This window comes from Protobothrops mucrosquamatus, unplaced genomic scaffold, assembly GCF_001527695.2.
Source record: "Protobothrops mucrosquamatus isolate PMUCROS unplaced genomic scaffold, P.Mucros_1.0 scaffold1102, whole genome shotgun sequence".
NCBI lineage: Eukaryota > Metazoa > Chordata > Lepidosauria > Squamata > Viperidae > Protobothrops > Protobothrops mucrosquamatus.
Genome location: NW_015387323.1, coordinates 128,472 through 141,186, shown reverse-complemented (window position 1 = coordinate 141,186; position 12,715 = coordinate 128,472). Strand labels below are relative to the sequence as shown.

General features: G+C 51.8%; 1 protein-coding gene across 1 annotated transcript in view; it reads right to left on the bottom strand.

The window, feature by feature from the left end:
• Nucleotides 1-12,715, bottom strand: part of LOC107291272 (serine/threonine-protein kinase TAO2-like) — a 54,435-nt gene that overhangs the window by 32,052 nt on the left and 9,668 nt on the right. The window contains exons 11-13 of the mRNA XM_015820263.1: nucleotides 12,353-12,567; nucleotides 11,143-11,271; nucleotides 9,196-9,432 (exon numbers count right to left, since the gene is read on the bottom strand). Coding sequence (XP_015675749.1) covers nucleotides 9,196-9,432; nucleotides 11,143-11,271; nucleotides 12,353-12,567 — 581 coding nt within the window. The remainder of the gene's footprint in view (nucleotides 1-9,195; nucleotides 9,433-11,142; nucleotides 11,272-12,352; nucleotides 12,568-12,715) is intronic.

The following is a 12,715-nucleotide window of genomic DNA, read 5'->3' as shown; positions in this document are numbered from 1 at the left end:
ACCAGCAGCCCTGCCATTGACTTTGCTTGTCAAAAGGTTGCAAAAGGGGATCACATGACCCTGGGACACTGTGACCATCATAAATATGAATCAGTTGCCAAGCATCCAAATATAAATCACATGACCCTGGGCATGCTGCAATGGTCATAAGTGTGAAAAATGGTCATAAGTCATTTCAGTGCAATTGCAACTTTGAACATGTTCTTTTTTTGTCATCAAGTTTTTGACACCTTGCTAGGTGATACTCGAATATTGCCATATCCTAAAAGTGGTACAATCAGTGAAAAGGTTGAAAAGCCCTGATTTAGAGCTCTGTGAGATGAGCTATCTTGCTCAACTTTCAGTTGGAGCTATTAAGGATGGTGGGTCTGCATATTTCTTTATCTAGTCACTTTTGGAAACTGCTTGTTGACTGCCGTTCAGCTATTAGGAATCTTTGGATTGGCTAGTTTTACAGCACTGGATGAGTTTCCTTCAATCCTTAGTGAAAAAAAAATTAAATACAAATTTAAGGACTTAAAATAATTCTTTTGGAATAAACAGCAAAATATGATTAAAATGATTTTGGAAAGTTGCAAGTCGATGAGGGGCCAAAATAGATTTGAAGTAAAATTTGGGAATTAATTGCAAGAATCCTTCCCGTGGGAAGATTATTTTGTTTTGAATTCTCCTAAAAAATCATGATGGAGTAAGACTGAAAGTTTAACATTAAAGGGAACCAAGAGGAGCTAATGATTATAATTAAAAAGGAACTTAAATTTGAGTTACTAATATAGAATGAGGCAAAAAATTTAATATGGGATACACTGAAAGATTGTCTTGAACAATGTCAACTTTACAAGTGTCTGCCTCTAGTTAGACCAGGGGTCTTCAAACTTGGCCCTTTTATGACTTGTGGACTTCAACTCCCAGAATTCCTCAGCCAGCGTGCCTGGCTGAGGAATTCTGGGAGTTGAAGTCCACAAGTCATAAAAGGGCCAAGTTTGAAGAACCCTGAGTTAGACTATTTCAAGGATGCTGGGAAAGAGGGACAGGTTTTACTTGACAAGACTGAGACTGAGCTGAAAGTGGATTTTCAAATGACAGCTACAAGAATGATATGGAAAAAGACATTTTGGATATACAAAGAAACTGGCTAATGTCTTAATAATTAAAAGGGATAATATACTAAGAGAGTAATTTTCTTATACTCAATTTACCAAAGAAAGCTTTGAAGAATTTTGTAGAGGGGCAAAAAGAAAATATGAAAAGAAGTTAAGTTCTAGGACATTATTTGAATGGATCAAAATTGTTAAAAGGAAAGAGAAGGGATATCAAGTTGGTTTATTTGTTCAAGATTAAAATAGATACGTTGTTGTCTCTGGAAATCCCATAGTGAACTTTTGCTGACTAGGACTGAAACGACAAGAGATGGGAAGCGGAAAGAAGAGAACATGTGCTGTATTTTAAGAGAAGGTAATGAGTTACTAAAATTGTTTACACCTGTGATGAAGCAGAAGTAATTTTTTGTAGTTTTTTTTATTATATTATTTTTGTTTCTTTTTTTATTTTTCCCTTTTCTGCACTTTCTATATTTTCTTCGTATTCTTTTATTTTTTTTAGTTGTATTAGTTTTTAATCTCTAATTGTAATTGCTAATAAAAATATTATAAAATAATTGTACAATTGGTACAAGGCATAACAACTTATTTCTTGACAACCAACAGAATTGGTTGTAAACACCCTTGTCTAAATTATTCAGTTCCTTGGGGGGGGGGGGGGAGGATGTTTTAGTTTTAAAGAATAGGTCAGATCCAAGAGCATACGGCTCTGTTATGATAGAACCTATTTCTGTTTGGGATAATTGATCTCGTTTTAGATGGCAAGTTAATACTGATCTACCAAAATGACCAGATTACTGCTGATGTGGCCAGAAAGAATGGGAACAATCAGAACAGTATGAGTTAATCAGGGAGGCTCTTCCCAAGCAAACCTGCAACACTTTATTTAATCTCACAAGAGTTGAGTATAAATTTGTATGAGAAGGAATAATCAAAAGGAAATAGGGGAAATAATTATTTCAATTTGGAGATAGTCTTTCACCAAGGATTAAAAATATGCCACCTACGACAGTTGCCAGTACTTTGGTGACACCCCTGAAGGTGGTGATCAGCTTAATAAAAATGGATGGTAAAAATACTGAGGTCTCGTGAGATTACTATCCATTTCCAAGATTTCAATCTTCTCTCATGAGACTGCAGTATTTCAGGCAAGAATGCTGAAATGTCACAAAATGTTGAGATTAGTATTAGCCCTTCCTTCCTTCCTTCCTTCCTTCCTTCCTTCCTTCCTTCCTTCCTTCTGTCAAGCCCCACAGGGCTTGCCATCCACTGGTGGGCGGTTGGGATACAGCACACATCAGCCGAACGCCGCCACAGCCGCCCAGCTCCTCGTCGGCATCACCCCGGCCTGCGCCATGGAACAGCAGAGCTCCAGGTACGGCCCTCCCCCCTCCCTTCCGTTCCCTGCGCTGCCGCCTGCCGTGCCCGGGACGGAGCAAACCGGGCCGCCACAGTCAAGCGCAGGGGAAAAGCCAGGAGTGCCGAGCGAAGGGGGGAGGTCAGGCGAAGCTGCGCCCTGCCGGGCGCTCGCCGACAGAGCCGGAGGAGCCGAGAAAGCCGGGGGAGAGCGACCGACTGCCGGCAGCCAGCCGGAACCACTGGGGCCAGCCAGGGGAAGCCGCGGCGAGACGGAGAACGCCGCGGACTCCAAGGGAACGGCCAAACGGAACAGCAACCACCGGCAGGCCAGCGCACGTCGCGGGAGAGCCCTGGCAGCTGAGCAAGGGCTGACACCGACCTGGGACTCCATGGGCCAGAGTACCTTCAAGGACGGAGGCTGGGTGACGCAGCACACAAGCGGCCGGACAGAGAACCACCAAGGCTTAGCTGACTCCCGGGAGGGGCGTGTCCAAATCGCCGGGACGGTTATGAGCTCGGGGCGGATGGTGGCTTGCGGCTGGGGGCAGGGTCACGGGGCGTGGCACCTCTATATACAGCACTGGGAGCAAACCACTCCCAGTGCTGACTTTGTTTTGGGCTGAAGTAAAACTGCCTTTGATTGCACAACGTTCCTGCGTTCTGACTCTTCTTTTTCGGACGCCATCAGATGGTGTGACAGTAAGTCAGCACTCCCCTTTTCCATTGCTCCTTGGCCTTTCCCTTGTTTCGAGGGGATGGCGGAGGGCAAACAAGAGGCTACCCAGGGAACGGAGGAGGAGGCTCCGGCTGGAGCCACAGGTCCTGCACCCGTCACAGAAGCCCTAGAGGTGCAGCCAGCAGTCAGACCAAAGGTGACCCGGGCCACAGTACCTTTGGGTGAGGCCCGGGAGACTACAGCCTCAGGGGGTACGGGGGAGTGGTGGCAAAGTCCTGCGTTGGCCAACTTGGAAACGGCGCAAGCACGCACCCCGGGTGCCAGGCCTCCCCTTATGGAGTGGAGAGAAAGGCGGGTCACGGGAGATGAGGCAGAGTGGAGCTACTCGACGGCACCAGGCCAGTACACAATGGACGTGCTCCGGGACCGGTTTGGCGAGGCCGGTTACCAGGGACCGTCGTCGTGGCAACGGGTGGACGGGTCGTTAGGACGGTCGGAGTCGACTCGCTTTCGATTGAGCAGCCCGCGACTTCGACTGACGCCAGCAGCAAGCGCTCCAGTGGCAGGAGGCCCCGGAGTGTCAGCTCCGCAACCCCAGCCTGGCTGGCAAGGTGGGTCAGGGGCCGGGGTTGCCTGGGACGCACCCCCAAGAGGAACACCAGGGGCCCAGGGCCCTGGTCTCGGGACTCATAGTTTGTCAACCCCTGCTGTCGCGGCTCCGGGCGTGGTCCAACCTGCAGCCCCATGGGGACCAGGAACTGTCTGGGGTCCACCACCCATCCCCATCACATTTGACGGCAACCCCGACCTATTGTCTATGTTCATGAGCCATGCGATCAGCCACCTGGACCGATACGCCCACCTGTATCCATCCCAGTGGGCGATGGTGGTGGCGATCACCGCGGGGTTGCAAGGGGAAGCAGCGGCTTGGGCGGCCGATCTTTACAGTTACCACGCTCAGGAGCTGGGAAACGCGGGCCTGTTCCTCGAAGCCCTGCATGCCCGGTTCGAGGACACCGCGCGTCTCCAGCGGGCAGAAGCGGAACTCCTGGCGCTGAAGCAGCGGGGCCGGGCTGCAGCAGACTATGTCAGGGACTTCCGGCGGTTGGCGGGCCGGTTAAGCTCTTTGTGGCCAGAACGATTGTTGGTCCATCATTTTCGGGCCGGCCTAGACCACGAGCTACGCCAAGCCTGTGTGTACCAAGGCGTGCCTAACCGGCTACGGGACTGGTGCAAGGTGGCCGTAGAATTGGATACCGGCTTGAGGGAGTGCCAAAAAGGGGTTGGGGCCACTGGCCGACCCCCACGGCCGATGGTGAGGCAGAGAGAGGGCGGACAACAGGCCGGCCCGCCGAAACCTCCGGGCCCATCTGGAGGGGCCTCCTTCCGCTGCTTCCGATGCAACCAGCCGGGCCATCGGGCGGCTGAGTGTCCAGCCCCCACTCCGCGAGGCCCTCCAGCTGCCGGGCGGGCCACGCCGACCCCAAAGAGGGGGGCCGAGAGGTCGAGAGCAGCAAAACAGTAGTCAACCCCGACGTCCCGAGCGGCCCCGGTGGAGGAGGATGCCACGCCAAGTAGTCCCTGACGACAGCGAGGACGACGCGGCAAACGACCTGATGGTGAGTGAGCTGGTGAGCCCCTTTGTGCTGCCTATCACCCTTACCAGCCCACAGACTGGGGTGCGGAGGGAATACCGGGCCCTTATCGACACCGGGTGCACACGGTGCCTGATCAGCAGGACAGTAGCGAAGGAAGGTGGCATCCGACTGCAACGGCTGTCCCACCCTGTTCGGTTCGAGCAGGTGGACGGGTCCTTGTTAGGGGGGGCCCCGGCCACTCACGTCACCGAACCAGTCCGCCTGGAACTGGGGGGTCATTGGGAGGTCCTTCGTTTCATTGTTGCTCCGGCTATGACGGAGGCAGTGATCCTGGGCCTCGCGTGGTTGGATAAGTGGGGTCCAACCATATGGTGGGAGGGGGGTTTCCGAAAACTCCAGCTTGGTGTTGGGCCCCAGCCACCGAAACAGGGCCCCAGGGAGCGGGTCCCGGGGCGGCCGGCAGCAGTTCAACAACCAGGTCGTGCGGCCGCCGCCCAGTCACTGGGGGGGAGGTGGGTCCCTTCCCGGCCGTATACAACGACCTGGCAGCCGTGTTCAGCGAAAGGGAGTGCAACCAACTACCGCCCCATCGGACAACCGACTGTGCGATTGAGCTCATACCAGGGGCTAAACTGCCGAAGCCCCAGATGTACGCCATGGCGCCCAAGGAAATCGAGGAGTTACGGCGGTATATCGACCAAAATTTGGCCCGGGGGTTTATCCAGCCAGCCCGCTCCCGGATCGCTGCCCCGGTCCTGTTCAAGGAGAAGAAAGACAGGTCCCTATTTCCGAGGCCTCAATGCGGTCTGTGTTGAACATCTGTACCCCCTCCCCCTGATGAAAGACTTACTGGCCCAGTTGGGTAAGGGGCGTGTCTTCACCAAGCTGGACCTGCGGGAGGCATACTACAGGGTGCGGATACGGCGTGGAGACGAATGGAAGACGGCATTCAACTGTCCACTCGGTAGTTTCCAGTTCCGCGTGATGCCGTTTGGCATCATGCAACTGATCAATCAGGTGTTGCACGAGCACCTTTACCGCGGGGTGCTGGTCTACCTTGATGACATTCTGATCTACACCGACACCCTGGAAGAACACGGCCGTCTCGTACGACAGGTTTTGCGGAAGCTCCTCGACGCCAACCTGTACGTGAAGATATCGAAATGTGAGTTTCACCAGACTACTTGGGGTACCGCATATCAGGGGACGGAGTGGAGATGTACAGGCGGTGATGTACAGGCGGTGATGGAGTGGCAAGCCCCCAGAACACGCCGTCAGTTGCAAAGTTTCCTGGGGTTTGCCAACTTCTACCGGCAGTTCATCCCGTCCTTTGCTGCCGTCGCCCATCCATTGACGGAGTTGTTGCGGACAAAGCATTTGGCCGGCAAGCCAAAACCGGGTCAGCCGTTGGCGTGGACTCTGACGTGCCAAAAGGCATTCGAGGGTCTTAAGGCCCTATTCGCCAAAGAACCAGTGCTGCTCCACCCTCAGCCCGATGCCCCCTTCGTAGTGCAAGCAGACGCCAGTGACGTGGCCGTCGGCGCAGTACTCCTCCAACGAAACAACCAGGGGGTCCTGCAACCCTGCGCCTACACGTCCCGCAAATTTACAACAACCGAGAGGGCGTGGGCTATCTGGGAGAAAGAGGCGTTTGCTGTCCGGTGGGCACTGGCAACGTGGAGGCACCTGTTGGAGGGGGCGGCCTTACCGTTTGAGGTATGGACTGACCATAAAAACCTCGAGGTGTTACAAACACCCCGACGCCTGTCGCCCAAACACGTCAGATGGGCTCAATATTTCACTCGGTTCCGGTTCACCCTCAAATATGTGCCAGGGGGAAAGAACTTTCTGGCGGACGCGTTGTCACGCATGCCGCAGTACCACAGTAAACGTGAGGAGGTGGTACAGGCAATTATGCCTCCCTACAGCCAAGGGGTAGCACGAGTGGCCCCATGTACGGTGGCGGAGGGTGTTTTGCCGGACCTGCAGGCGGCCATGTTGGACATCTGGCTGCGGGACCATCCGGGCCTCTTAACACTGAGAGAGGGGGTGGCCTGGAGGGGCGACAAGCTATATGTTCCCGAGGCCCTGCGGAGTACCGTCCTCCGGCGATGCCACGACGCCAAGCAGGCCGGCCACTTCGGATTCCTCAAGACGTTACATCTGGCGCGGTGCCAGTTCTGGTGGCCCCGGTTAAAACCAAATGTAGAGACTTACGTGAAGGGCTGCCACGTCTGTGCCACTGCAAAGCCCCGGGTGGGAAAGCCGATGGGCTTACTACAAAGGGTAGCCGACCCAACACAACCGTGGGAGGCGATCGCCATGGACTTCGTTGTTGACCTGCCGGACAGCCGTGGCCACACCGTGATCTGGACAGTCGTTGACCTATTTTCAAAGCAGGCACACTTCATTCCCTGCAAGGGTCTGCCCTCGGCATGACGGCTCGCGCGGCTTTTCATCCAACATGTTTATCGTCTGCACGGAGTGCCCCGGCGTGTTATCTCAGATCGGGGGGTGCAGTTCACCGCACGCTTTTGGCGGGACTTCCTCCAGCTCCTTGGAACGTCTCAGGGCCTCAGCTCTGCGTACCACCCCAGCACCAACGGGGCAGCGGAACGCACAAACGCCATGGTGGAACGCTACCTCCGGAGCTACGTGACTTACCAGCAGACCGATTGGGTGGACCTCCTGTCATTTGCTGAAGTGGCGTACAATAACACCGTGCATGGCAGTACAGGGTTCACCCCATTCCGGGTGGTGCATGGGGTGGAGTTCGTTCCCATCCCTGAGTGGCCTCAGGGAACGATCACACCACACACCCTACAGACCTGGGTAGCACGGGTGGCAGAATTATGGGGGAAGGTTAAGGAGGCCTTACGGAAGGCCGAAGCAGCGGTAAAGGCGCAGGCCGATAAGAAGAGGGCGGAGCACAGACCCGGGTGGGGGACTGGGTATACCTGTCCACAAAATACCTCAGGCTGCGGGTGCCCTGCAAGAAACTGGGTCCCAAGTACATAGGACCGTTCCAAATAGTCCAGGTGATCAACCCGGTGACCGTACGCTTGAGGCTGCCCCCCCTTCTAGGCAAGATACATCCTGTATTCCACGGGAGCCTGTTGAAGTTAGTCACTGGGGCCCCGCCGGCAGCAACCGCGCCGGGACCGGTCACCGGATCACAGTACGAAGTGCAGGAGGTGCTCGATTCCCGGATCTGCCGAGGACGGGTGCAGTACCTCATCCGGTGGAAGGGTTACCCCCTCTCCGAGGCATCGTGGGTTGGGGAGGGGGATGTCCATGCCCCTCGGCTGGTACGGGCATTCCATCATAGACACCCAGAAAAGCCGGGTGCAGTAGCGCATGGTGCCATATGCTTACCCGAATCCTTTTCTCTTCCAGGAGGAGCCGTGGTAGAGGGGGCCGCATGTCAAGTCCCACAGGGCTTGCCATCCACTGGTGGGCGGTTGGGATACAGCACACATCAGCCGAACGCCGCCACAGCCGCCCAGCTTGTCGGCATCACCCCGGCCTGCGCCATGGAACAGCAGAGCTCCAGGTACGGCCCTCCCCCCTCCCTTCCGTTCCCTGCGCTGCCGCCTGCCGTGCCCGGGACGGAGCAAACCAGGCCGCCACAGTCAAGCGCAGGGGAAAAGCCAGGAGTGCCGAGCGAAGGGGGGAGGTCAGGCGAAGCTGCGCCCTGCCGGGCGCTCGCCGACAGAGCCGGAGGAGCCGAGAAAGCCGGGGGAGAGCGACCGACTGCCGGCAGCCAGCCGGAACCACTGGGGCCAGCCAGGGGAAGCCGCGGCGAGACGGAGAACGCCGCGGACTCCAAGGGAACGGCCAAACGGAACAGCAACCACCGGCAGGCCAGTGCACGTCGTGGGAGAGCCCTGGCAGCTGAGCAAGGGCTGACACTGACCTGGGACTCCATGGGCCAGAGTACCTTCAAGGACGGAGGCTGGGTGACGCAGCACACAAGCGGCCGGACAGAGAACCACCAAGGCTTAGCTGACTCCCGGGAGGGGCGTGTCCAAATCGCCGGGACGGTTATGAGCTCGGGGCAGATGGTGGCTTGCAGCTGGGGGCGGGGTCACGGGGCGTGGCACCTCTATATACAGCACTGGGAGCAAACCACTCCCAGTGCTGACTTAGTTTTGGGCTGAAGTAAAACTGCCTTTGATTGCACAACGTTCCTGCGTTCTGACTCTTCTTTTTCGGATGCCATCGGATGGTGTGACACCTTCCTTCCTCCCTCCCTCCCTCCCTCCCTCCCTTAGAAGCTGTTTTAGTGCCTACCATACTAAAAGGGGCTTAATTTTTGCATTAACCTGACATGAAGTTCCCACTGCAACTTTTTCTGGACGCCAAAGTTTTCCACCTTCCCACTCTCCTAGGAATTTTTTGTAGTTTCTATCCCTTTGGCCAAGTGATCTTCCATCTCCCTATCCAAGTCTCCCATCCTCACCTCTTTCTCAAAAATAGCCTGATGCTTCTTGGCCAGTTTTTCAGCCTCAGCTGAAAAGTTGTTGCGGTGGGCCTCAAGCTCTTTGTCGAGACGCAGCTGGTGCTCATCCAGTTCAGCCCGCAGTTTGTTCTCCAAAGCCAGCAACTGTTTCTGATGTTGACGCCGCATCCGTTTGTAGCCACTCATCTGATCCCGCAGTGCTGAGTCTTGCTCATGCTCCTGGATTTGGCGAGTCACCTGAAAGAAAGGAACGGAAGAAAGGAGGAAGAGAGAAACAAGAAAGTCTAATTTAATCCAAATTTGTGAAATATAAACAACACCATTCATGGGTTTATTACTGAACAAATCCTGCCGTGGGGTAAGAGGAACAATACACTGAAGTGTTGTGCACATTCAGATCCAAAGCAGGCCAGGATCTTCTGATCTGGTACGTGCGTCTTCTCACTCCCCGTTGGCTGATCCTTAAAGAATCTTACCTTTTCCTGGATTTGAATGGTGCCTGAAGGTGCTCAGGAAAAATTACATTCCAGTCAAGGGGAGGTTAGGGTGATGGGAGACAGGGCAACAGTAGGCAGTTTCTCACTACCACTCGCACAGTGCAAGACCAAGAAAAGGCACGGCTTGTTGAAGGAGCCTCCAAAAAGTAGAAAAAGAGTGCTCACACTGGATCCTATGTATCCTTGTGCACTTCAGATCCAACTATAGTACGCCACTAGTGCACAGAACTTCCCCTCGATGGTAAAAAAAACCTAACGGTTTTTCATTCAAGATGACTCAGCTTAGATCAACAAATAAAGGAGTAAAACATGACGCATATATAGAAGAGGAACACTCTTCTACTGCGTAACATGATTCTTATTTTGGCATAATGATTATGGAAATTGGGAATGCTGGTTTTGCTCTTTTGACACAGAAACCATATGAAAACTGAATTCAGCTCTGAAAGGATTCAACACAGAAAAACCAAGAAAAATACTGAATCTCCCAAACATGCCCTCACTAAAGCCCCAGCTCTGTCAACCTGGTATGGTTCTACTCACTTTGCATCCTTGCCTTTCCTTCTGCAATCCTTACCACTATCATCATCCAAATATTAAATATCATATCTAGCTTCTGAAAGTTTGCCACCCCCGCAAAAGTTGTGTTCTAAATTAATGAAATAATCAAATATTAATGATTCAGAATTTCTTTAATTGCATGGGATTTAATGAAGCTGCTGTCTTAAGAAACAGAAACATTCACATTTTAAATAAATATTGCTAACCTCTTAGAAAATTGATGAAAAAAATGTTCTCAATACAAAAGGTGTAGATTTCTGGCACTTATCCACTGTTCCGGTCTTACCAAAGGAAACTAAGCTATTTTGCTTGATCGGCTCCTAAATAATGTTAAAAATAATCATAGTTTCCAAAGCCATCTTGCTCACCATGAATATACTTTTTTTTAACAGGCAGAACTACTGCATTTCAGGTGGATTTCTTTCTGTCCTAATTTTCTCTGCTTCTTGCTTAACAACTGCACTGCAGCAAATTGCTACAGAGGGCTCCAGATGCCACAGACATTGAAACTTTACTGACTAATACATTAAGAGAAAGGAAGAAGGTTTTGTAGGCACCACCACCAGCAATTTATGAAGCCACCAGGAAAGGAACAAGGCTGGCAAAACAAAAATGAAAGGACCACATCCAACTGAGATCAAGTTTTGTGTAGGGGTGAAGGTGCTGGACCAGAAACAAGGAAACTGTGAGTTCTAGTCCTCCTTTAGGCATGAAAAGCAGCCAGTGACTTTAGCCACACCCTTAATCAGCCAACCCATCTCATAGGGTAGTTGTTGAGGGAAAAATAGAAGGTGTGACCCTTCTATGCACTGCTTTGAGTTGTACAAAATATGAAGGCAGGATATAAATCTAATAATACAATAAAATATAAGCAAGTTTCTCCCCTCACCAGAGAAGCTGTACGAATGGTGGCAAAGTGATCTCGGTTACGGCAGTAGGCACGACGTCGGGCGGCTGACGATGAGCTCTGGGGCTCCATTTCCGGCTGGTAGGGATCATCATACAGATTGTCATGGCCCTGAAAAGCATTAAAATGCACGTAAGAAGCTATAGGCCTTAGCTTCTAACATTGCCTCTGCAAATTTTCCTTTAAAAGGCACATACAGAATATAGAGCCGGGAGATCAAACAGGACTTCTATGAGTAATTTAGGATTAGCCAGTTTTAGGAAGTGGAAGTGTGGAGATAGAGTGGAGCAAGACCACAAACTGTTGTAGAGAGTACTATAGAACAGAGGTCCTCAACCTTTTGGGCACCAGGGACCGGTTCCATGGAGAAAGGATTTTCCACGGACAGGAGAGTGCGTGGTTTTGTGTGCTGCCTGCATCCCATGGAGGGAGCTTTGCTTGTTTATGCAGACCGGTTGCTAGCATGCCACGGCCCGGTACCAGTCCATGGACTGGGGGTTGGGGATCCCTGCTATAGAAAGAGTTCCAAGATTTTGGAAGTTTAAAGTAATATAGTGCCTAAGGCAATCTTCCAAACTTGATGCCATCCAAATGTGTTGTGGCAGTAATTCCTAGAATACTAAGCCACTGGAGGTTGTATCAGATGAACATCTGTGCCATGTTGAGGAAACATAGGTTGAGGCTTCAAATTCAGTCATGTTTCCAGTTTTAAGCATAAAGCAAGATCACATGGACAGCCCAGATTAAACATGAACAGACTAGGCATTTTTAATCTAGTTGGGTTTCCTCCAACTGCTGTTTCCAAAGTATGTAGAAATTTAGCTGCAATCCCAAGAACTGTGGACAGCTAGGGAATACTAGTCTAGAAAAAAACTGATTTTTTTCCCAAAAAAACAAAGGGGGAGGGGAAAGTGTACCCACCCAAGTCTAAGTTACTCAACATAAGGAAGCAAGTAGGATGTAATGATCCAGTGGATTCCAATTCTGTGATCATCAGCATGCTTCTCTCTCTTCCTCCCATCCCCCTCTGGACTTCCATTTTCTCTATCAACTCTGGTGTTGTTTGCTTACATTTTCTATCACTTACATTTTCTATCACATGCTAGAAAATATTCCACAATGTTTCCCAACCTTTGCTTTATTCTGAAATTGACATTTGACTGCTCTTGCAGAAGCACACTGAGTTCTATACCGGCAGACGGTGGATGACGGAGCTATTGGAGGTGACGGTGTGCTCGCCTTCCTGCATCATGGCAATCTCAGCCCCGTCATCATCATCTGAGGCATCAGCCAGGCTGTTAACGCTGCTGCTCTGACTGCTGGCACTAATGGACATACTGGGTACCGAGTGGCTGCTCTCCATGCTATTGATGGTTCCTGTCCGGTGAAGAAACTGCTCTACTTCCTGAAACAGAAAAGAAGGATTAAATGAGAATGAGACAGGTGATGCTGCAAACAACTGCTTCTGTGAGAGAGAGAGAGAGAGAGAGAGAGAGAGAGAGAGAGAGAGAGAGAGAGAGAGAGAGAGAGAGAGAGAGAGAGAGAGAGAGAGAGA